At 34.9% G+C, this 25,499-nt stretch overlaps 3 protein-coding genes across 3 annotated transcripts; all 3 read right to left on the reverse strand.

Moving 5' to 3' along the window:
• Window positions 1–373: 373 nt before the first annotated feature.
• Window positions 374–2,077, reverse strand: LOC134701508 (E3 ubiquitin-protein ligase TRIM71-like). Its single transcript, XM_063562658.1, has 2 exons — window positions 1,072–2,077; window positions 374–840 (listed from the first exon to the last, which is right to left on the reverse strand). Exons 1-2 carry the CDS (start codon window positions 2,075–2,077, stop codon window positions 374–376), a joined length of 1,473 nt encoding a protein of 490 aa, XP_063418728.1.
• An 8,992-nt stretch (window positions 2,078–11,069) lies between these two features.
• Window positions 11,070–12,194, reverse strand: LOC134701509 (uncharacterized). The gene has a single exon (XM_063562659.1). It carries the CDS (start codon window positions 12,192–12,194, stop codon window positions 11,070–11,072), a length of 1,125 nt encoding a protein of 374 aa, XP_063418729.1.
• Window positions 12,195–17,655: 5,461 nt separating this feature from the next.
• LOC134701510 (E3 ubiquitin-protein ligase Midline-1-like) lies at window positions 17,656–18,912 on the reverse strand. The gene has a single exon (XM_063562660.1). It carries the CDS (start codon window positions 18,910–18,912, stop codon window positions 17,656–17,658), a length of 1,257 nt encoding a protein of 418 aa, XP_063418730.1.
• Between the last annotated feature and the right edge of the window lie 6,587 nt (window positions 18,913–25,499).

A 25,499-nucleotide genomic window follows, 5' to 3' on the forward strand; every position in this document is an offset into this window, starting at 1 on the left:
ATTTAACAACCACACTCATTGATTACTTATAGATATAGGAAGATATGGTATGAGTGCTAATTATATATGTATTTTAAATCAACCCATAAAGGATTAAAATATTTGAAGTCTTGTGACTTCATTCACATCAACCCTTAGTGTAGAGTCGCGTGTTTGACGTCAGGAAATGTAAAGGTCACACATGAAGAAATATAGAATAATTTTGTCGTTCAAAGTATTTTCAAAATTATAATTTCATATGGGGAAATTCAGTATTGTTTATTCTACCAAAAAAACGGAGACACTTTCATAGGTTGATGCAATACAATTGATATAATCTTACATATTAACATACATGTATAAACCTCTATTGACTAAGTTAAATAAGTTAATTTTAGATTTTATATACAAAAGCTGTTTGATAGGTTGCACCACTGGAATCACTATTATCACTTATTCTACTCGACACTATCATGATTCCTGTTTCCCTGTTAATGTCTTTTGCCCAAGGCTGTTTGATTCCATCAGCCCCTGATAGTATTTTTTTACACGATTTACCATCACGTGATACTACCACAATGCTGTCATTACTGGAAACTATATAAACAAAGCCATTCATATCTATAGTAATTCCTGCTGGGCTGGCAATATATTGATGTTCAAATGTCCACAGAGGCTCACCATTACTCTTGAAGCAGCAGACTTTGCTGTCATCATAATTTGTACAATATATTCTTTCTTGAAACAACGAAATACAATCAGCACCAATCCCTTCTAAGATTGTTTGAGACTTGTCATTCAGATTCACTGCAGTACTCTGCCCACCCTCTTCGCTGGTTACCAAAGTTGTACCATCACTTGCTGCTCCATGACAAATATGAGAAAATTTTATTTTTTTAATAATTGTATTTTTTTCTGCATCCACTAATGCTGTCTGGTTTGTACTGCCGAACGTGACAGCCACTGTATTATTTCTGACAAAGCAGGCACCATATGGAGGTACTTTGAATGCAACTATTTGTCTTATATAAATGCCCTCATTATCGAACAGCAGTAGTTGTGTTCCGTTTGCATCAAGTATAACAAATTTACCATCTTTTAGTACTAGACAAGCATTTATGTCCAAATACCTCAAATTTTCTGGAATAGTCAATCTTTTCAAAAAGGATGGCTTGATATCGTTTATAACCTTTGAAACCAAATGCTGGGCTTGCTCTGTTCGTCCGGATTTTATCTGAAGAGTAGAGAAGGTGGTATTTATGTTGATATCTCCAAATGATTTGACATCTTGTAAAATTGATTGAAGGACAGTCGCAATATTAACCTCAATATTCTTTTCACTGAACTGGTCTACATTTTCTAAATCGTCAATGTATTTTACTGCTTGGGATGTTACTTTCTCAATTTCTCTCAGACCAACATACATTTGTAACTCTGTTGCATATTGTGTCATTTCGGTAAAATCACTCTGCATTTGGTCTATCTTACTGACTCGCTGTTCCATTTGTTCTACTAGAGTGTTCATGTTTGATTTCAGCTCCGAATGTTTATACTCAAAGTCATCGAGTATGTTTTGCTCTAATTTGTTTAAGTAATCAGCTATCGACTTCCTCATTGATCGGATTTCTCCAACGGCTTCCGTTTTCTGAATATTGATTACATGGATCCTGGTTTTCATATATTTTATGGCTTTATCATAATTTTTCTTCACATCATTCAAATCTTTTTCGAAAATTTGAACTGACGCAGACGATTTGACCTGCTTTAGAATGTCTGGCAATGGTTTTATGTCTCGGCATTTCTGGTGTTTATCTGTGATGCACTGGACACAGCAGGGACAGGCATGGGATGAACAGTAAAGTTCGAACTTCTTATTGTGGTCTTTGCATTGAATACTTATTTTTTGTATGAATGCAGGTAACTTATTATAATCTTCAGCTGACATGGTTTTATGGTTCTTAGACAGTCTCGACTTGCTGTGAGGTTTTTGGCAGTTTTCACAAAAGAAAACCTCACATTCTGTGCACCATGTGACTGCTGAGTTAGAGATTCCATCATCATGGCAAATTTTACAAAGATCATTTGCTGATGAGGCCATTACTTTTCTCTTTAGGTCTGGAATAAATATTTGTAAAACACATATAGTACAGTGATGCATATTCAAGACTATAGCAGACTTATCAAACATGTTTATTGGCGGTTTAATTACTTCAAACTGAAGTTTAACCTATTTTTCAAACACAATTTCAGTTATTAATTTAGGTTGGTAAGGCGGAAAGACTGCTCAAGTTGTTACCGCGACCGCTTAACAAGTGTTCTAGATATTGCATATACTATAGTAGTGTAACTGAAGACACGATCAGATCCAAGTTATATATTGAAGGTGTCAACTTGGCATGCCAGTCTTTTGTTTATAACGATGTTGAGCTTGAAATGATTACAAAGAATATTCATTTTGTTGTTAAATGTACCTTTTGTATTTCTTCCTTGATTAATGAATTTCCGGTTTTGTTGTCAAAATATGAATCGTTTTGAAAATTCTTTTCTAAATTTTAACATATGGCACAAACGAATTTCAAATTTGTCGTACGGCAGTTATGGCTCTTCATTGATTTAACAATAACGCTAATAAATGTAATAAAAACCAGGGTTTGTGTCAACTTGACATGACAGTCTTCTGTTTTTAACGATTTCGAGCTTGCAATTATTGCAGAATATGCATTCTGTTGTTAGATATGTCTAAGTAGATATAGGAAGATGTGGTGTGAGTGCCAATTAGACAACTCTCCATCCAAATAACAATTTGAAAAGTAAACCATTAGAGGTTAAAGTACGGCCTTCAACACAGAGCCTTGGCTCACACCGAACAACAAGCTATAAAGGGCCCCCAAATTACTAGTGTAAAACCATTCAAACGGGAAAACCAACGGTCTAATCTATATAAACAAAACGAGAAACGAGAAACGAGAAACACGTATATATATTACATAAACAAAAGACATGTTTTTAGCTTTTACATTTGTTTTGTTGTTTTTTCACTGGCATATGATATCTCGACATCAACCTCATTTGTTTTTATTCATTATAGACAATAGAGAAAATACACAGAAGGGGACAATACATGAATTTAATCACAGATATAATATGGGTAAACAACAATGAAATCATAAGGTTTTGTGTCATATAAATGGGAGCTGTTTTATTGACATGTAATCTCCTTGATACAATAAGTGTTTGGGGAAAATTAACCCGGTGAATCTTTTAAATGGAGTTTTTCCAATCACACTAGAAATTGCTTTTTTAGTACAGATTTTCGTTTGTTATTTAAACTATATTTATTGTTCAGTTTTTATGGATTGTTGCCAGAGGTTATATTCAATGTTTTTGCTGTCCTTTTTGTACCATTTCACAAAGTCAGAATGAGCAATTTACAAACGAGTACAATAACTCTGATTCAAGTGTTTTCCACCACTGTGAATTTTATTATATATCTACTGTCTGTTTCAACAAGGAATTTTAACGTGTTTTTTTGTTGTTGTTTTGGTTGTTAATGAGTAGTGCCAGAGTCTTATACATACTAAATTGGAGTAATAAAATGGGGCTCTGAAATGAATGACCGAATGCATTATTCAAACATTCTTACCATAAGCATTGGAACAGCATATAAGTATAACCAAATGAGAGATATATATTTTGATTAGATTGTTAAAGGACTTTGCACAGGGAGCTCAAATGTCTACTATCTGGGACACTTATGTAGAAATTGTTGATATAAATTTAAAAACTTGATTCGTTGAATTAAAGACAACATTTTTTGGCTCAGACACATTTACATAAAATGATTATGATAAAATACCAACAATACAACAGATCATTTTATAATTATAAGAGAGTAACAATGACTATCATATATTTTTGTTTAAAGCATATAGGCGGATTTAGGCAGAATAGATAGGGTGATTGGCACCCGTTATGGAGTTATATATATGGTAATTGCATATGGTTCCCCATAAAAAAATATACGCACGCTTCATTGACTTCAGAAAGGCATTTGACTCTGTATTGAGGACAGCCCTTCTATATGAATTATGCAAAATGGGAGTCGGAAAGTTCTTTTATGTTGTGGCCCAACCGGTTCTTTGGGTGAACACTAAATTTTCAAAAAAATCTGGATGCCTGCAAGACGACTTAATTTGCTTAAAATTGGTATGGACGAATACTATTACATGTAATGCAGGGCAGGCGCATGCTGATTTGTCACATACATATGTTTTAATGGCATATTTGTCCAATTTCTGTGTTGTACCTTCGATATTCGTTCACTTAGATACATGAAATTAACTGAAACTCGAAAATCAATACATTTTATAAAAAAATCAACATGCGTTTGCCCTGCATTACATGTAATAGTATTCGTCCATACCAATTTTAAGCAAATTAAGTCGTCTTGCAGGCCTCCAGATTTTTTTGAAAATTTATTGTTCACCCCAAGAACCGGTTTGGCCACAACATAACAATTTCTAGTTTATGTACAATTTATACAGTGTGTATATGTAAAGTATGTTTAAATGAACATATGTTCTCATAGTTTATGGCTTAATTCCTTATAGGTTGAAAAATACATGCAAAGTTTAGATGTTTATGAAGTGTCCTATATTTTGACTTTAGTGGAACCTTAATACAATAAATGTTTGGAAAAAATACCCCTGTGAATCTTTTATATGGATATTTTCCAACCACACTAGCAATTGTTTTTTTTTACAGATGTTTCGTTTGTTATTTAAACTATGTTTATCGTTCAGTTTTCATGGATTGTTGCCAGAGGTTTATAGATAATGGTTTTTGCTGTCCTCTTTACACCATTTCAAATTACAAAGAATTACAAAATGAGCTATAATTTACAAACGAGTACAATTTCTCTGATTCAAATGTTTTCCACCACTGTGAATATCTACTGTCTGTTTCAACAAGGAATTTTAACGTGTTTTTTGCTGTTGTTTTGGTTGTTAATGAGTATTGCCAGAGTCTTATACATACTTAATTTGAGTAATAAAATGAATGACCGTATGAATTATTTAAACATTCTTACCATGAGCATTGAAACAGCATATTAGTATAACCAAAATGAAAGATATATATTTTGATTAGATTGATAGAGGACTTTGCACAGGGAGGTAAAATGTCTTCTATCTAGGACACTTATGTAGATATTATTGATATAAATTTTAAAACTTGATTCATTAAAGTAAAATTAAGACAACATTTTATGGCTCAAACACATTTACATAAAATGGTTATGACATGATAAAATACCAACAATACAACAGACCATTTTATAATTATAAGAGATTAACAATGACTATCATATATATATATATAACATCGTTAGGTTGATTTTCTAGGCACTTTATACATATTCTAAGTACTGTAGTACGCCGCTAGATTAAAACTGACGTGGAAAGGTAACATATGGCCACCATAAGCTCTTTTTAGAGAGCCCAGGTGGTCGTGTGGTCTAGCGGGACGGCTGTAGTGCAGGCGATTTTTTGTCACGATATCACAGTAGCATGGGTTCGAATCCCGGCGAGGGAAGAACCAAAAATTTGCGGAAGCAAATTTACAGATCTAACATTGTTGGGTTGATGTTTAGACGAGTTGTATATATATATATATATATATTTAAATCATGTAGGCGGATTTAGGCGGCAGTAATGCTTGGGATCCATATACTTTCAACAAGACATATAATATTGAAAAAGTTCAAAAGTTATAGTTGCCAACGAATACAGAAACACCTCAAGCGTTGGTAACAGTGTTAAAACATTGAAATCGCATGAGCGGCTCTCTGACAGAAGAAAAGATGCGAGCATGATTCAGTGGTAATGCTATAGTCCTAGCTGTGACAACATAGACATGAAAAGGTTGCAATAAAAATAATAAATTGATTCCCAAAAAAACCCACAAACAAGACATTAGAATTCGAACAGCTTCCAAATTCCATCACAAACAGCGTACATAAAGGATTGTTTTTCTCCAAACCTATAACAGATTGGAACAAACTACCTGATAACATGATAAATTGCACATCAGTAGTCCTTTTCAAATCTTCAATTAAAAAAAATCAACATTAACTTATGAACTCAGTATTACATCAAACCTAATCTACATAGCATTTTTCCTTTTACCTCTGTTTTTATCTTTACTAGTATATATATTAGTCTATGTCTGTGACATAATCTTCAATTTGTTGAAGGCGGTCACTATATGGTAGAAGTAGAAGTAGAAGTTATAGATTTGATACTTGTTACATTTCAATTAACAACAGCAACAAAAAATAACACGAACGGGCGATTAGGCGCTGAAATGCATCAAGTTGCTGTTCAGTTGCCTTTTCAAGCCGATCCTGTTAGTCTTGGGAAGTTTAAGTGTGGACTGTATGATAATGTAGGATCCGGCTAAACATTCAGATGGCGGCTTTTGTAACGGTCTGTTTAAATGATTAGTCAAAGCTCTCAGTGGAAAATCTATTTTCCAAGCAAATACATGAAGAAAAAAACATTTCAGCTAAATTAACTGTAAACCTTAAAAAAAACAAAGATCTGAATATTTCGTGTTTATATCTGAGGACACCATTAGTAACATCATCTCAAATATATTAAAAACATTACATAGACAGACATGCATTCCTGAAGAGAAAAATAATGCAGATTTTATTTTAGTAGGCCTATTATTGATTTTGTATTAACATTGTCATGATTGTGTCATAGATCAAATTAATTCGTTCAGTTCACCTGTGTTAAAATGTATTTTGGTTGAGTTAAACCATTTCAATTGATATTTTATTCTATGTTATCATTTTTTACTGACTATGAGTATTTCTTTCCTGTCCATGCCTAACCTATCCATAACCGACGTTGGGAGACCCTAATGGGTAGTCAAGGTCGTTAAACACCACATATTATCTAAGCTGTATTTGGCAAAACTTTTAGGAATTTTGGTCCTAAATGCTCTTCAACTTCGTACTTTATTTGGCCTATTCAACATTTTGTTATTCGAGCGTCACTGATGAGTCTTTTGAAGACGAAACGCGTGTCTGGCGTATATCTGAAATTTCGTTTCTGGTATCTATGATGAGTTTATATACTACCTTTCCTTTATTTTTTGGAAATACATGGTTGTGCTATCGAATTCGGCCTTTTTCTGTGGAAATAGTATTTGTGTGTAAAAAAACCAGGTCACCTATTGAAACCGGAGGTCATCCCCATTTTTAAGCGGGATTCGTGCTGCTTAGGCTATAGTTTTCTATGTTGTGCACATGTCTTGTGTAATATTATTTGTCTGTTTGTCTTTTTCTTTTTTAGCCATGCATGGTGTTGTCAGTTTATTTTCGATCTATGAGTTTGAATGTCCCTAAGGTATCTTTCGCCCCTTTTTCGAGGCGATAATATTTATTTAATGTTAACAGTCAGGCTTAAGTACAAATTTTATCGAATCCAGTGAAAAGCTAGAGAGCTAAATGATTAGATCTAAAACATGGAAGAACATGAAGACTAACCGGCTGAACGCGTGTCGGGATGTATAAGTACCCGGCCACGTCGACTTGTATTTTTGTCCATCTGATGAGTTAAGCCTTTTTCAACTGATTTTTATAGTTCGTTCTTATGTTGTACTGTTATAACACTGTCCCAGGTTAGGGAGAGGATTGGGATCCCGCTAACATTTTTAACCCTGCCACATTATTTATGTATGTGTCTGTCCCAAGTCAGGAGGCTGTAATTCAGTGGTTGTCGTTTGTTTATGTGTTAAATATTTGTTTTTCGTTCATTTTTATTTACATAAATAAGGCCCAGTTAGTTTTCGCGTTTGAATTGCTTTACATTGTCTTATCGGGACATTTTATAGCTGACTATGCGGTATGGGCTTTGCTCATTGTGTAAGGCCGTACGGTGACCTATAGTTGTTAATGTTTTTGTCATTTTGGTCTTTTGTGGATATTTGTCTCATTGGCAATCATACCACATCTTCTTTTTTATATTAACAGCCAATATCGTCTATACCACTTACTTCAATGAGTGATTACATCTGATATATCCTCGTTGAGGGCAAACGATACAGTTTTGATCCCATATTGAAATGATGCTGACAATTTGCATGTAGGCTATTTTTTTGCTTGTTTAAATCAAATATGTAATAAAAATACAGCTTCATGTGCTACTTTTTGAGTAAAATGAGGTAGAAATTTTTTAAATTTGCTCAAAATTCGGATTTCTTGACGTAGTTTTCTGTTCTGTACAAATGTCTCTGAGATTAGTGCAATTTGTTTTTTTTCAAATAACTCATATTTATCAAATGTTCACGAGTGTGGAAAAAAGCATATTTTTTTGCAGTATATTTATCAACAACAAAAATGCACTATTTACGTTTTCATGAAAATTGACACACACAATCTTCGTAATCTACGTAATAAAACCAAATAGCATGGCATTTTTAAAAACAGAGGGGTGCATGAACTCGTTTTATAGTTGGATAAGTAGAAGAACGACTGATACTACATAAAAGATTTACGGTCACCATCACGAACTGTCTGACAAATACAATCTGTCGGTGTCTGAATTCACTAGCGATATATTTCTCGGTTCTTATTTATTGATACCAGCATAGTCGTATGACTGTAATTTGGTCCTCAATGCTCTTCCACTTCGTACTTTATTTGGCCTTTTTAACTATTTGGATTCGAGCGTCACTGATGAGTCTTTTGTAGACGAAACGCTAGCCTGGCGTATATAACAAATTTAGTCCTGGCATCTATAATGAGTTTATTTATCCTATTATGTCCTTTTCCTGATTTTTAATCTTTGACTGATTATAAATCCGCATGGTGATACATGCATAACAGCAGACTATTATCCTTTCAAATCAATTAGCCTTGCTCCTCTTGCGAGTCCCTTGACTTTAAATGGTAAAGGAAAACATGAAATAAAAAGAACAAATAAGAACAAAAAATAATAGATAGAAACAAGTACGGGGCGCCGAATGGGACTCTTGTGGTTTTGTACAAAAGTCAATTTTGTCAATTTTGTTGAGACAAAAGTCAATTTTGTCAATTTTGTTGAGACAAAAATCAATTTTGTCAATTTTGTTGAGACAAAATTCAATTTTGTCAAATTTGTTGAGACAAAATTCAATTTTGTCAATTTTGTGACGACAAAATTCATTTTTGTGACGACAAATGTTACAAAATTGACTTTTATGAGACAAAATTGACTTTCGTGAGACAAAATTCAATTTTGTCAATTTTGTTGAGACAAAATTCAATTTTGTCAATTTTGTTGACACAAAATTCAATTTTGTTAAGACAAAATCCAATTTTGTCAATTTTGTCTCACATTGGTCAATTTTGTCTCACAAAAGTCAATTTTGTCAATTTTGTTGATCACATTGGTCAATTTTGTCTCACAAAAGTCAAATTTGTCAATTTTGTTGAGACAAAAGTCAATTTTGTCAATTTTGTTGAGACAAAAGTCAATTTTGTCAATTTTGTCTCCCAAAAGTCAATTTTTTGTAACAAAAGTCGATTTTGTATGCAAATTAGTTCACAGAAACCAAACTAAACTAATTTGAATACAAAATTGACTTTTTTCGTCCAATTTTCAAATTAGGTAACAAAAGTCAAGTCTGTGTAACAAAAATGAATTTTGTCATGACAAAAGTGATTTTTGTCTGCTGATAGATAATTGTGTATGACAAAATTTTAAATTTGTAGTATGATACAAATTATGTTAAACTGAACTCATTTTTGTTGAACAAAAGTCACCTTTGTCTGTACAAAATTGAATTTTGAGTACAAATTCGGCGCCCCGTAACAAGAGCAAAGAAAAATACAATAAAAGTATAATTAAAAGAGAAAAAATAACACTAAAAATAAAAGAAAATTCTTTTTTTAGATAAATAAAAAAGTTATTATTCCTTATCTTTGTATTTGTAAGCTAATGATATCACATTGTGTGCCTTTACCATGGATTAGAAGTTGAAACCAGATAATACGTTAAAGAGAAGACAACCCGACCAAAGAGCAGAACACAGCATAATGCCACGAAGCTTCGGTTATAACATGATGTTAACTATTATAGTTCAGCAAAAAAGACGTTACACTAAAACCTCTGAAACATAAGTTGAATCAAATTTAATAATAAAAAAAACCCAAAAGACTTACGAAGGTTAGAGGTTCCTTACTTAGAATAAGCTTAACATTGCGGCGGAGTTAAACATGTTTTATAATATCTCAACCCTTAACCTCTAGCCAATGTGTAATAAACAAACACACAGCATTGTGCACATGGAAACGCTGTTTAAAGAAATGTCTATGTCCGATGTAAGATTTGTAGCAAAATAACAAGGATCACTTAATTGGAGATCATTTTATTTTGTTTGTGTGAAGATTTTTTTATTTTCTTTCAATATGATATATTTCTACACTTACACTTTTCTACAGTATTAGATGCTGGCCCTTTTACTGAATATACAGTTTCAGAAATAAAAATATGTAAGTATATTCATGCATCCTTTGCTTCCAATTAATGATTCTGAACATTCTTAACGAATATTGATAACTTGGAACACACTAGTTTTTATTTAGTTTTATTTTCATTTTTTATTACTTTTAACACCCCTTTTGAATGATGATTTGTCTACATAAAGATAAATTACACAATTTGGCCTTTTTAACATTTTTTGATTCGAGCGTCACTGATGAGTCTTTTGTAGACGAAACGTGCGTCTTGCGGATATATAAAATTTTAATCCTGGTATCTATGATGGGTTATTTTACACATGTATTAATTAGGACGGTTTACTGGTAAAAAGTAAAATCACAAAAGTACTGAACTTAGAGGAAAATCAATTCGGAAAGTCCATAATCACATGGCAAAATCAAATAACCAAACGCATCAAAAACGAATGGACAAGAACTGTCATATTCCTGACTTGGTACAGGCATTTTCAAATAAGTAATATATTTGATATAATCTAAGTTGATAAAACATATGCACATTTATATATAGACTTTTTTGATTAAGTTAATGAATTTAATTTTAAATTTTATATACGAAAGCTGTTTGGTAGGTTGCACCACTAGCATCACTTATTTCATTTGACACTACCATCATTCTGGTTTCTCTGTTGATGTCTATTGCCCAAGGAACTGTGATTCCATCATCCTCTGATAGTATTGTCTTGCATGTTTTACCATCGGGTGATACTACCACAATGCTGATGTTTCTAATAGAAACTATATAAACGAACCCATGCATGTCTAATGCAATTCCAACTGGGCTGGCAATATCTTGGTGCTGAAATGTCCACAGCGGTTCACCAGTAATTTTGTAACAGTAGACTTTGTTTTCAAGGTAAACAGCACAATATATTTTTCCTTTGAACAATGAAATACAATCAGTCCCAATCACTTCTAAGATTGTGTGAGACTTGTCATTCAGATTCACAGTAGTAATCTTTCCACCATCTTCGTTGATAACCAAAGTTGTACCATTACTTGCTGCTCCATCACATTTATGAGGAAATTCAATTCTTTCAATGATTGCATTTTTTTCTATATCCACTAATGCTATCTGGTTTGCTAAGCCTAACGTGAGAGCCACTGTATTTTGTCTCACAAAGCAAGCACGATATGAATCCTCTGTGAATGTGACTATTTGTCTGATAAAGATGCCTTCATTACTGAACATAAGTAGTGTTTTGTTGGAATCCAGTATAACAAACTTGCCATTTGGTAGAATTAAAGTGGCATAAATATCCAAAGACCTCATATTCTCTGGAATTATGAGACTTTTCGACAAGGATGGTATAATATGATCTATTCCTGGGCCTTTTGAAACCAAATGCTGGGCTTGATCTTTTCTTCCGGTCTTTATTTGGAGAGTAGATGAAGTGGTATTTATCTTAATATACCCAAATGATTTTACATCTTTTAATTTTGACCGAAGAGCAGATGAAATTTTAACCTCTAGATTTTGTTCATTAAAGTTGTCTCCACTTTCTAAATCTTCAATGTATTTAGTTACTTGAAAAGTAGTTTTCTCAATTTCTCTTAGACCAAAATACATTTGTAACTCTGTAGCATATTGTGTCATTTCGGTAAACTCACTCTGCATTTCTATTTTACTGACTCGCTGGTCCATTTGGTCAACTAGAGTTGCCATGTTTGATTTCAGCTTCGAATGTTCAGATTCCAAATCATCTAGCATGATTTGTTCTAACTTGTTTAAGTAATCCGCTATCGACTTCCTCGTCGACCGAATTTCCTCAATGGCTTTTGTTTTCTGAGCATAGCTAATACTGATCCTGGTTTTCAAGTATTTTATGGCTTCGTCATAATTTTTCTTCACATTCTTTAAATCTTTTTCGAAAAGTTGAGGCAGATGATTTGACTTGCTGTAGGATATCTGACAGTGGTTTCATGTCTTGACATTTTTTATGTTTATCTGTGGTGCACTGGACACAGCAGGGACAGGCATGGGATGAACAGTAAAGTTCGAACTTCTTATTGTGGTCTTTGCATTGACTACCTATTTTTTGTATGAATGCAGGTAACTTATTATAATCTTCAGCTGACATGGTTTTATGGTTCTTAGACAGTCTCGACTTGCTGTGTGGTTTTTGACAGTCTTCACAAAAGAAAACCTCACAATCTGTGCACCATGTGACTGCTGTGTTGGAGATTCCATCATCATTGCAAATTGTACAAAGATCCTTTACTGATGAGGCCATTACTTTTCTCTTTAGGTCTGGAATAAAAATAAGTACAAACACATATATTACAGTGATACATATTATATAGCAGACGTATCAAACATGTTTAGCTGCGTTTTAATTACTTCAAACTGAAGTTTAACATATTTTTCAAACACAATTTCAATTATAAATTTAGGTTGGTAAAGCGGAAAGACTGCTCAAGTTGTTACCGCGACTTTTTGACAAGTGTTCTAGATATTGCATATACTATAGTAGTGTATTTGAGGACACGATCAGAGCCAAAATATATATTGACGGTGTCAACTTGACGTGCCAGTCTTTTGTTTATAATGATTTTGAGCTGGAAACAATTCCATAGAATATTCACTTTGTTGTTAAATGTACCTTTTGTTGTTCTTTATTGATTATTTGTGAATTTCCTGTTTTGTTGTATTGTCAAAAAAAAAATATGAATCGTTTTGCAAATTCTTTCCAATTTTAAGATATGGCACACACGAATTTTAAACTTGTCGTTCAGGAGTTATGGCTCTTCATTTATTTAACAATGACGGTAATAAATATACTAAAAACCAGGGTTTGTCAATTTGCGATGCCAGTCTTTTGTGTATAACGATTTTGAGCTTCCAATGATTTTTATTCATTATAGATAATAGAGAAAATACACAGGAGGGGACAATATATGAATTTAATCACAGATATAATATGGGTAAAAAACAATACAATCTTATGTTTTTTTGTCATATTAATCTCCTTAATACAATAAATGTTTTGAAAAAATTACTCCTGTGAATCTTTTACATGGTATTTTTCCAACCACACTAGAAATTGTTTTTTTTTTACAGATTTTTCGTTTGTTATTTAAACTATATTTATCGTTCAGTTTTCATGGATTGTTGCCAGAGATTTATAGATAATGTTTTTTGCTGTCCTCTTTGTACCATTTCACAAAGTCAGAATGTCAGAATGAGCAATAATTTACAAACGAGTACAATTTCTCTGATTCAAGTGTTTTCCACCACTGTGAATTTTATGGTATATCTACTGTCTGTTTCAACAAGGAATTTTAACGTGTTTTTTGTTGTTGTTTTGGTTGTTAATGAGTAGTGCCAGAGTCTTATACATACTAAATTTGAGTAATAAAATGAGGCTCTAAAACGAATGACCAAATGCATTATTTAAACATTCTTACCATAAGCATTGGAACAGCATATAAGTATAATCAAATCAGAGATATATATTTTGATTAGATTGTTAAAGGACTTTGCACAGGGAGGTAAAATGTCTACTATCTAGGACACTTATGTAGATATTATTGATATAAAATCAAACACTTTTACATAAAATGGTTATGACATGATAAAATACCAACAATACAACAGACCATTTTATAATTATAAGAGATTAACAATGACTATCATATATATTTTTTTTAATCATGTAGGCGGATTTAGGCGGCAGTAATGTTTAGGATCCATATACTTTCAACAAGACATATAACATAGAAAAAGTTCAAAAGTTATAGTTGCCAACGAATACAGAAACACCTCAAGCGTTATTAACAGTGTTACAACACATTGAATATCGCATGAGCGGCTCTCTGACAGAAGAAAAGATGCTAGCATGATTCAGTGGTAATGCTATAGCACTAGCTGTGTCAACATAAACATGAAAAGGTTGCATTAGAAATAATAAATTAATTCCAAAAAAAAACCACAAACAAGACACTCAAATTCGAACAGCTTCCAAATGTCATCACAAACACCGTACAGAAAGGATTGTTTTTCTCCAAATCTATAACGGATTGGAACAAACTACCTGATAACATGATAAATTGCACATCAGTAGTCCTTTACAAATCTTCCATTAAAAAAAATCAACATTAACTTAGCTCAGTATTACATCAAACCTAATATACATAGCATTTTTCCTTTTGCCTCTGTTTTTATCTTTACTAGTATATATATAAGTCTATGTCTGTGACATAATCTTCAATTTGTTGAAGGCGGTCACTATACGGATAGAAGTAGAAGTAGAAGTTATAGAATTTATACTTGTTACATTTCAATATACAACAGCAACAAAAGCATAACATGAACGGGTGATAAGGCGCTGAAATACATCAAGGAGATGTTCAGTTGCCTTTTCAAGCCTAACCGGGCGGTCTTGGAAAGTTTTAGTGTGGACTGTACGATAATGTAGGATCCGGCTACATATCCAGATGACGGTTATTTTAACGGTCTGTTCAAATGATTAGTCAAAGCTCTCGATGGAAAAGCTATATCCCAAGCCAACACATGAAGAAGTAAGTATTTCAGCTAAATTTACTGTAAACCTTAAAAAAAACCAACATAGATCTGAATATTTCGTGTTTTGTGTATGAGGACACCATTATTAAATAAAGGCAACAGTAGTATACCGCTGTTCAAAACTCATAAATCCATGGACAAAAAACAAAATCGGGGTAACAAACCAAAACCGAGCGAAACGCATTAAATATAAGAGGAGAACAACGACACAACACCGAAACGCAACACACAGAGAAACAGACCAATCATCAGACAAACACCACGAGAATAACAAATGTAACATGAAAACCAAATACATGAATTTGGGATAGACAAGTACCGTGCCACGTCTTATCTCAAAAATAAGAGAAAACACAAACGACTCAACGTTAAAATGCAACACAAAGAGAAACGAACAATATTATAACAATGACCATCTTCCTGACTTGGTACAGGACACTTTTAAAGGGGAATAAAAGTGGTGGGTTGAACCTGGTTTTAAGGCATGCCAAACCTCGCACTTTAATGGCAAAGTTAAATATAAACATCGTCTCCAATATATTAAAAACATTGCACTGACAGACATGCATTCCTAAAGAGAAAAATGATGCAGATTTTTTTTTTTATTTCAGTAGCCCTATTATTGATTGTGTATTAACATTGTGTCATAGATCAAGTTTATTCGTTCAGTGTATGTTTACTTGTGTTAATATGTATTTTGGTTGAGTTAAACCGTTTCAATTGATATTTTATAGTGTGTCTTTCTATGTTGTCATCTTTTACTGACTTTGAGTATTTTTTTCCTGTCAGAATGTCCATGCCTAACCTATCCATAACCGATGTTTCGAGATCCTAATGGGTAGTCAAGGTTGTTAAACATCACATATTATCTGAGCTGTATTTTGCAAAACTTTAAAGAATTTTTGGTCCTCAATGCTTTTCAACTTCGTATATATATACTTTATTTGGCCTATTAAAAATTTGGTATTCGAGCGTCACTGATGAGTCTTGTGTAGACGAAACGCGTATCTGGCGTATAAATGAAGTTTCGATTCTGGTATCTATGATGAGTTTATATACTACCTATCCTTTGTTATTTTTGGAAATACATGGTGGTATTGGTATTGTAATTATATAGGAGCAAACTTCCTAACCGAAGCAAAGCGGCTCTATCTTGGGCTGTGGGTAACTTAAGTTACCCACGGCCGTTTAAACACAGTGACAGTGTGTGCCTATACCATGTATTAGAGGAGGAAACCAGATAATACGCCATAGAGACAATAACCCGATGAAAGATCAGAACACAACACAATGCAACCAAGCTTCAGTTGGCCCCTTAACATAATGTTAACTGTTAAAGTTCAGCAAAAAAGACGTTACACTATAACCTCTGAAACCTACAGTTGAATCAAAATTTAATAAAAAACAACCAGAAGACTTACAAAGGTTAGAGGTTCCCAACTTAGAATATGCTTAATACTGCGGCGAAGTTATAAATGTCTTTTTAATATCGCAACCATTAACCTCTAGCCAATGTGGAATAAACAAACACACAGCATTGTGCACAGGGAAACGCTGTTTTAAGAAATGTCCGAGTCCGATGTAAAATATGTAACAGAAGAAACTAAGCAAAATAACAAGGATTACTTAATTGGATTTCATGTTATTTTGTTTGTGTGAAGATGTTTTTTTTTCTTCTATTTGATACATTTCTACACTTACACCTTTCTACAGTTTTAGATGCTGGCCCTTTTACTGAATATACTGTGTCAGAAACAAAAATATGTAAGTATATTAATACATCCTTTGATTCCAATTAACGATTCGGGACGTTCTTAATGAAGATTGATAACTTGGAACACACTAGTTTGCAAGCAGTTTTATTTTTATTTTCATTTTTAATTACTTTTAACACCCCTTTTGAAAAATGATATATACGTGAAGATGAATAATCCTGGTATCTAGAATGGATCATTTTAAACATACACTAATCCATTTAATTTAGTATTTCCGTAAGGAAGTGCACTAATGGCTATTTTGATCAAAAGAAGGACACGCCTTAATAAGGACGGTTTACTAGTAATATAATTGATTTTCAGTGAAGTTGATTAAATATTTGCACATTTATGCATAAACTTTTATTGATTAAGATTACTATGAATTTTATTTTAAATTTTATATAAAAAAGCTGTTTGATAGGATGCACCACTATCACCACTATCATCACTTATATCACTTGACACAACCATTAATCCGGTTTTTCTGTTAATGTCTATTTCCCAAGGATCTGTGATTCCATCAGCCTTTGATAGTATTGTTTTGCAGGTTTTACCATCGAGCGATACTACCACAATGCTTTCGTTTTCATTAGAAACTATATAAATAAAGCCATTCATGTCTAATGTAATTCCTGATTGCTTGGCAATATCTTGGTGCTGAAATGTCCACAGCGGTTCACCAGTAATTTTGTAGCAGTAGACTTTGCTTTCAAGGTAAACAGCACAATATATTTTTCCTTGAAACAATGAAATACAATCAGCCCTAACCACTTCTAAGATTGTTTGAGACATGTCATTTAGATTTACTGAAGTACTCTGTCCACAATCCTTGCTGACAACCAAAGTTATCCATCACTTGCTACACCATCACATTTATGAGGAAATTCAATTCTTTCAATTATTGTATTTTTTTCTACATCCACAAATACTGTCTGGTTTGCCTCGCCTAATGCAACAGCCACTGTATTATTTTTGACAAAGCAGGCGTCAAATGGATCATCTGTGAATGTTACTATTTGTCTGATAAAGATGCCATCATTACTGAACATAAGTAGTTGTTTTTTGTTGTAATCAAGTATAACAAACTTACTATCTGGTAGAATTATAGTGGCATAAATATCCAAAAACCTCATATTCTCTGGAATTATGAGTTTTTTTGAGAAGGATGGCTTAATAAGATCTATTCCCGGACCTTTTGGAACCAAATGCTGGGCTTGATCTTTTCTTCCGGTCTTTATTTGGAGAGTAGATGAAGTGGTATTTATCTTAATATCCCCAAATGATTTTGCATCTTGTGATATTGACCGAAGAGCAGATGAAATTTTAACCTCTAGATTATTTTCATAGAAGCTGTCTCCACTTTCTAGATCTTCAATGTATTTTGCTGTTTGGGAAGTAGTTTTCTCAATTTCTCTTAGACCAATATACATTTGTAACTCAGTTGCATGTTTTGTCATTTCAGTAAACTCACTCCTTATTTGTTTCATCTTACTGGCTCGCTGTTCCATTTGTCCTACTAGAGTCGTCATCCTTAATTTCAGCTTCGAATGTTTAAACTCCAAGTCATCGAGTATGGTTTGTTCTAATTTGTTTAAGTAATCAGCTATCGACTTCCTCGTCTTCTGGATTTCCTCAATGGCTTTCTTTTTTTGATTATTGATGGTACTGATCCTAGTTTTTAGGTACTTAATGGCTGTATCTAAGTTTTCCTTCACATCCTTCAAATCTGTTTTAAGAAGTTGAACTGAAGCAGACGATTTAACTTGCTTTAGGATATCTGACAGTGGTTTCATGTCGTGACATTTTTGGTGTTTATCTGTGGTGCACTGGACACAACATGGACAGGCATGGTAAGAACAGTATAGTTCAAACTTCTTACTATGGTCTTTGCATTGGCTACTTATTTCTTGTATGAATGTAGGTATCTTTTGATAATTTTCAACAGACATGGTTTTATGGTTTTTAGACAATCTTGACTTGCCGTGAGGTTTTTGACAGGGTTCACAAAAGAAAATCTCACATTCTGTGCACCATGTGACTGCTGAGTTGGAGATCCCATCATCGTAGCAAATGGTACAAAATTGTTTAACAGATGAGGCCATTGTTTTTTTCTTTATTTCTGAAATATTTGCAAAAATCTCTAAATGAAATAGGAAACTCTGAATATTCAATAATAATGTCATACAAGTTTCAAACATAATAATCAAACATGTCAACAAAAACACTGTTCAATGCATGTGAGATGCTTACACTCAGACGTGTAAGCATTTATAGGTAGGTATGTATTGATGCGGGTAAACCAATTCAAAATGTTTACTAAATTTTCAAAACTATCATAGTTACTAGTTCAGGGTTGTAAGGCGAATAGACGGCTCCACATTAGTGGGTTGTTTCTCTATTTTGTTGATATATACTATATAGTATTGTAAATAATAGCAAATTTTGATGAATTTTATTAAACTTTTGCTGTTCATTAGTAATAATCCATTACTTTTCCATGAATGGCAGTTTTTGTCGCTATGTGCAATACACCTTTAACCGTTTAGCAAGTGCTAAAATTTCGTTCAAGAGATAGGACTTGCATTGCTTTAACAATAACGCTAATAAATGTATAAAAACCCGGTTTGGTGTCTCAGAGTTTGGTGTCATCTTGATAGTCTTTTGTTGGAAACAAAATTGACGGGGTTGACTCCGACGTCTATCTCTCTTTAACATATGTAGACAAAATGTAGGAAAAACACTTTATCAAAAAGGGGCAATCAAAATTGTTAAATTGTAGATATCATACCATCGCAACAACAAAAAACCCAATGAAATCTCATGAATATGTGTAATAATGCAGAATGTTTTTGTTACAAATTAATTATCCCTGAGAATTAAACACTTAGTGGCGATAAAATCTACTATAAGCACTAATGCAATAATTGAACATTATCTGGTTCGTGTGTTTTTCCACCACTGAGGTTCAATACATGTTTTACCTGTGTTTAAACGAAACAAGGATTTCTTGTTTTTTTGTCACTTATTGTGAAATGTTGCCAGAGTTGTATGAATAATGATTTTTATAGAAATAAAACTAAATGTGCAATTGAAATATTTGAACATTCTTACCATGAACATCGTGACTGGCAGAAAGGAATTCGCAAACAGGAAGTAAAATGTCTTGTATCAGGGACACTTATATATAATTATTGATTTAAATTTAGATACGTGTGTAAATAAATATTAAATAAGATTGTTTTGCAAGAATCAAGCAATAAAATTTGTCTTCATACCAACTCCTCTTCTGACACATACAATGCACATGTACGATGACCATGACCATGACAGCAAACATATAAATGATTTAGCTTTACAGTTTATAAAAAGAAAAGGAAAGAGTCACACATTGGTAAAACATATGAAGAAAAACAGGGAAAAAAACAAAGATGAAAAGCACAAAACTGCTGACTTGGAATATTGAAATCTGTTTGACTGTATAATGCAACAATATAATAATATAACAATTTATCTTCTTAATATGTCATGTTTTTTTTTTATTAAACTGTATTTATTGTAAACATACACTGAAATATATGCCATACTGTGGATTCATTATTATTCGTTGGATACCAATTTTCGTGGATTTCGGGGGTACAGTGGAACCTTTTCAATAGGCTTTGTATACAGTGATTGACAAAACCACGAAATCCAATATCCACGAATATGCAAGTTTTTAGCAATCCACGAAAATTGCTACCCATGAAAATAAATGAATCCACAGTAACCAATAATTACTTCATGTGATAAATCCTAGTGAATTTCGTAATGAAGATACTTACGAATAAGGTTAGTTCCATATTTTGATATTGAAGAAAAAAGTAAAATCACAAAAATACAGTAGTAGGGAGAGTGGAGTTTTATGCACCCCAAAAACGCAAGGCGCTAAGGCGCTGACGTCATATGGACAGTATGACTCACGTAGAACTATGCCAATACCATGAGTCATACCAAATGCACGCCGGCTATTTAGGAAACGAGGAAATTGAAGGGCTATATATCAAAACGGAAGCACCTGATGTCAGATTATGACTCTTGGACCACCATATGATGAATCCCATATATGGAAAACGACCACAATACCCTATGACCATATATGGAAATTATGACCAAATTTGGTAAAAAACATATTTTCACTCGAAATAAACATACACGACCATATATAGAAATCGACAAAACAACCTATGACCATATATGGAAATCATGACCAAATTTGGTAAAAAACTTATTTTCACTCAAAAATCAAAATAAAATACACGATCATATATGGAAACCGACAAAACAACCTATGACCATATATAGAAATCATGACCAAATTTGGTAAAAACCTTATTTTCATTCACAAATCAAAATAAAATACACGATCATATATGGAAACCGACCAGATACCCTATGACCATATATGGAAATTATGACCAAATTTGGTAAAAACCTTATTTTCACTCAAAAATCAAAATAAAACACATGTCCATATATGGACAACAGGTCACGTGATCGTATCGAGGACCGTTTACTCTGGTACAAAACAAGGGAAGCAACTCTGTATAAAGATCTATCTCTTGGATTGACAATTCAACGTTCGAGGCAAGGTCACATGATCGTATCGAAGAACTCTGGTACAAAAAAGGGAGGCAACTCTTCATGGTGTGAACGTCAATCACCGATTAATCGTATCGTGTTCGGGGCAAATAGAAAAAAAAAAATACCAACGCAGATGTCAGTTTCATATATATTTATTACATTCATTCGTACAATGCAAGCAGTTTGTCGTCGTTACTCATCAAGTCATTAGGGGAAAAATCTTTCACAATGTCTTCCATGCTAATGTTTCTATATCTCATCTTCACGAAATGTACACAATAGAGTCCGCACGTATCGGATGATCCCGGTTGCACTTGAGTCGTACTGAATCTGTATTGAGGTCCATTGGCGATGAGCACGTTCCTGAAGCGACGATGGTAATACTCCGGAGAACGTCCGAGTGAATCGAAGAATTCTGCCGGTCCCGTGGGTGGAAAGTGAAACGCCACCCAATGCTTCCCCGGTCAATCGCAGGTATCCGTGTTGACGACATAGGTCATCGGTCGGTGCGAGATGTCTGCGGGTAACTCTTCGGCACAACGTACGTCCACCGGTAACCCTTCCAATGCTTCTTCTAGTTCCGCGTCGCTCATGGGAAGTGCGTCTTCGTCCGTGTCGTATTCGGAGGTATCCTCGCTGCTGTCGAGCCTCCTCGCCTGGGAGACCATTTCCTCCTCCTCCCTGTCACACGCATGCTCCTCCAGTCCGCGGCGGTGTACAAAAACCAGTCCGCATTCTTCGCAGGCGATCAGATCGTTCGTGGTCGTTTCTTCCGTTTGGGTCGTCTCCTCCTCTCCCGCCCACGTCAGGACGTTCGTTCGCAGTCTCTCCGTATCGGGGGTCTCCGGTTTGACGTCGACGAGGAGATAACCGTGTCGTCTTCTCGTGGCCTCGTCGAATTGTCGCAGGAAATGTTCGGATCGACCCGGGTACATCTGTCGTGCCAGGGTGGCACCGGGCTGTCGATCGATCGGATTGTCAAAGAGGACCATGTAATGACAGTTTCTTCTCTGGGTGGGGTCCTTTCCAAAATACAGGTCCTGGTAGATGGCGATCACGGAAAGATTTCGATGGTGACTTCCTTCGGTGAAGAGATCGTTGATGCGGGTGTCTTTGCTGGCGAGGGTCATCAGATCGTCCAGGACCACCACGTTGCGCACTCTCGGATCGAAGAAGTCGTCGCTCTCTAGGTCGGCGGGGATGCCTCTCACAAACTCCACCGGCGGGTGCACGCCGTCTCGTACGACGTCGTAGAGGAGTTGCCACCTCTTGTACAGCCAGACGATTTTCTGCGGCGCCGGTTCGCACATCGCTTCCGCTTCTCGGAGGACTTTCGCCACAAAATGCGTCTTGCCGCAAGACGTCGGACTCGAAACGATCATGGTAAACGGGTGTCGAAACAGGAACGGACCGGACGGTGGCTGTCAAAGACACCCGCATCAACGATCTCTTCACCGAAGGAAGTCACCATCGAAATCTTTCCGTGATCACCATCTACCAGAACCTGTATTTTGGAAGGACCCCACCCAGAGAAGAAACTGTCATTACATGGTCCTCTTTGACAATCCGATCGATCGACAGCCCGTGGCCACCCTGGGACGACAGATGTACCCGGGTCGATCCGAACATTTCCTGCGACAATTCGACGAGGCCACGAGAAGACGACACGGTTATCTCCTCGTCGACGTCAAACCGGAGACCCCCGATACGGAGAGACTGCGAACGAACGTCCTGACGGGGGCGGGAGAGGAGGAGACGACCCAAACGGAAGAAACGACCACGAACGATCTGATCGCCTGCGAAGAATGCGGACTGGTTTTTGTACACCGCCGCGGACTGGAGGAGCATGCGTGTGACAGGGAGGAGGAGGAAATGGTCTCCCAGGCGAGGAGGCTCGACAGCAGCGAGGATACCTCCGAATACGACACGGACGAAGACGCACTTCCCATGAGCGACGCGGAACTAGAAGAAGCATTGGAAGGGTTACCGGTGGACGTACGTTGTGCCGAAGAGTTACCCGCAGACATCTCGCACCGACCGATGACCTATGTCGTCAACACGGATACCTGCGATTGACCGGGGAAGCATTGGGTGGCGTTTCACTTTCCACCCACGGGACCGGCAGAATTCTTCGATTCACTCGGACGTTCTCCGGAGTATTACCATCGTCGCTTCAGGAACGTGCTCATCGCCAATGGACCTCAATACAGATTCAGTACGACTCAAGTGCAACCGGGATCATCCGATACGTGCGGACTCTATTGTGTACATTTCGTGAAGATGAGATATAGAAACATTAGCATGGAAGACATTGTGAAAGATTTTTCCCCTAATGACTTGATGAGTAACGACGACAAACTGCTTGCATTGTACGAATGAATGTAATAAATATATATGAAACTGACATCTGCGTTGGTATTTTTTTTTTTATTTGCCCCGAACACGATACGATTAATCGGTGATTGACGTTCACACCTTGAAGAGTTGCCTCCCTTTTTTGTACCAGAGTTCTTCGATACGATCATGTGACCTTGCCTCGAACGTTGAATTGTCAATCCAAGAGATAGATCTATATACAGAGTTGCTTCCCTTGTTTTGTACCAGAGTAAACGGTCCTCGATACGATCACGTGACCTGTTGTCCATATATGGACATGTGTTTTATTTTGATTTTTGAGTGAAAATAAGGTTTTTACCAAATTTTGTCATAATTTCCATATATGGTCATAGGGTATCTGGTCGGTTTCCATATATGATCGTGTATTTTATTTTGATTTGTGAATGAAAATAAGGTTTTTACCAAATTTGGTCATGATTTCCATATATGGTCATAGGTTGTTTTGTCGGTTTCCATATATGATCGTGTATTTTATTTTGATTTTTGAGTGAAAATAAGTTTTTTACCAAATTTGGTCATGATTTCCATATATGGTCATAGGTTGTTTTGTCGATTTCCATATATGGTCGTGTATGTTTATTTCGAGTGAAAATACGGTTTTTACCAAATTTGGTCATAATTTCCATATATGGTCATAGGGTATTGTGGTCGTTTTCCATATATGGGATTCATCATATGGTGGTCCAAGAGTCATAATCTGACATCAGGTGCTTCCTTTTGATATATAGCCCTTCAATTTCCTCGTTTCCTAAATAGCCGGCGTGCATTTGGTATGACTCATGGTATTGGCATAGTTCTACGTGAGTATCCCTTATCAAATGACAAGATCAAATGATCAAACTCATCAAACGAATGGACAACAACTATCTTATTCCTGACTTGGTATAGGAATTTTGAAATGTAGAAAATGGTGGATTAATTATAGCTGGTTTATAGCGTTAAACCTCTCACTTGTATGACAGTCGCATCAATTCACATTATATTTACAACGATGCTTAAACAAAAAACAGACATAATGGATAAAATTGTCAAAATATGACACAGCAGTCATTACTGTGTCACAATCTCAATTAGAACAAAAGCAAACAATTATCTAACTAACAAGCACAAAAAGCATATATATAAAATTTAAAATTTAACAAAGCTTACTTAATTATGTATTTTAAATCAACTCATATATTTCAAGTCCTGTGATCTCATTCACATCAACTCTTTTTAAAGTGTAGAGTCGCGTGATTAGCGTCAAAATGTAAACGTCACTCAGGAAGAAATATAACATAATTTTGTCGTTCAAGGTATCTACAAGATTATAATTTCACATAGGAATATGGTGGTATATAGGAATAAAAAATGAAAAGTTTCGTTAGAACTAATTTCAGAAAAAGACAGAAATTAAAAAAAATTCCAGAAGTACTTAAGAATTTTCAAGAATCCTTATAGATGGTTAATACCACTACGCGGGTAAAAAAATTATGTCGTTCAAAGTATTTTCAAAATTAAAAAAAGTACACGGCCACGTCATATGGGCAGTATAAAAACTGAAGCAGATAGACGACTTAAAACCAAACTAGAATCTATGACAAACATGATGATTGCGCCTTTCGAATTACCAACTTCCTACTTCTCAGCAGTAACATACCATCTGCTTCGTCGTACGGCGTTAACACCTACC

The sequence above is a fragment of the Mytilus trossulus genome, unplaced genomic scaffold (genome assembly GCF_036588685.1).
Source record: "Mytilus trossulus isolate FHL-02 unplaced genomic scaffold, PNRI_Mtr1.1.1.hap1 h1tg000244l__unscaffolded, whole genome shotgun sequence".
Taxonomy (NCBI): domain Eukaryota; kingdom Metazoa; phylum Mollusca; class Bivalvia; order Mytilida; family Mytilidae; genus Mytilus; species Mytilus trossulus.

Excerpts from the sequence above, each read along its gene's own strand:
- LOC134701508 (XM_063562658.1), bottom strand. The coding sequence starts at position 2,077 with ATGGCCTCATCAGCAAATGATCTTTGTAAAATTTGCCATGATGATGGA. Across the intron at positions 841-1,071 it reads TTGTCTAGTACTAAAAGATG|CAAGTGATGGTACAACTTTG; the intron begins GTAAATTTGTTA and ends GTCATGGAGCAG.
- LOC134701509 (XM_063562659.1), bottom strand. The coding sequence starts at position 12,194 with ATGGCAACTCTAGTTGACCAAATGGACCAGCGAGTCAGTAAAATAGAA.
- LOC134701510 (XM_063562660.1), bottom strand. The coding sequence starts at position 18,912 with ATGGCCTCATCTGTTAAACAATTTTGTACCATTTGCTACGATGATGGG.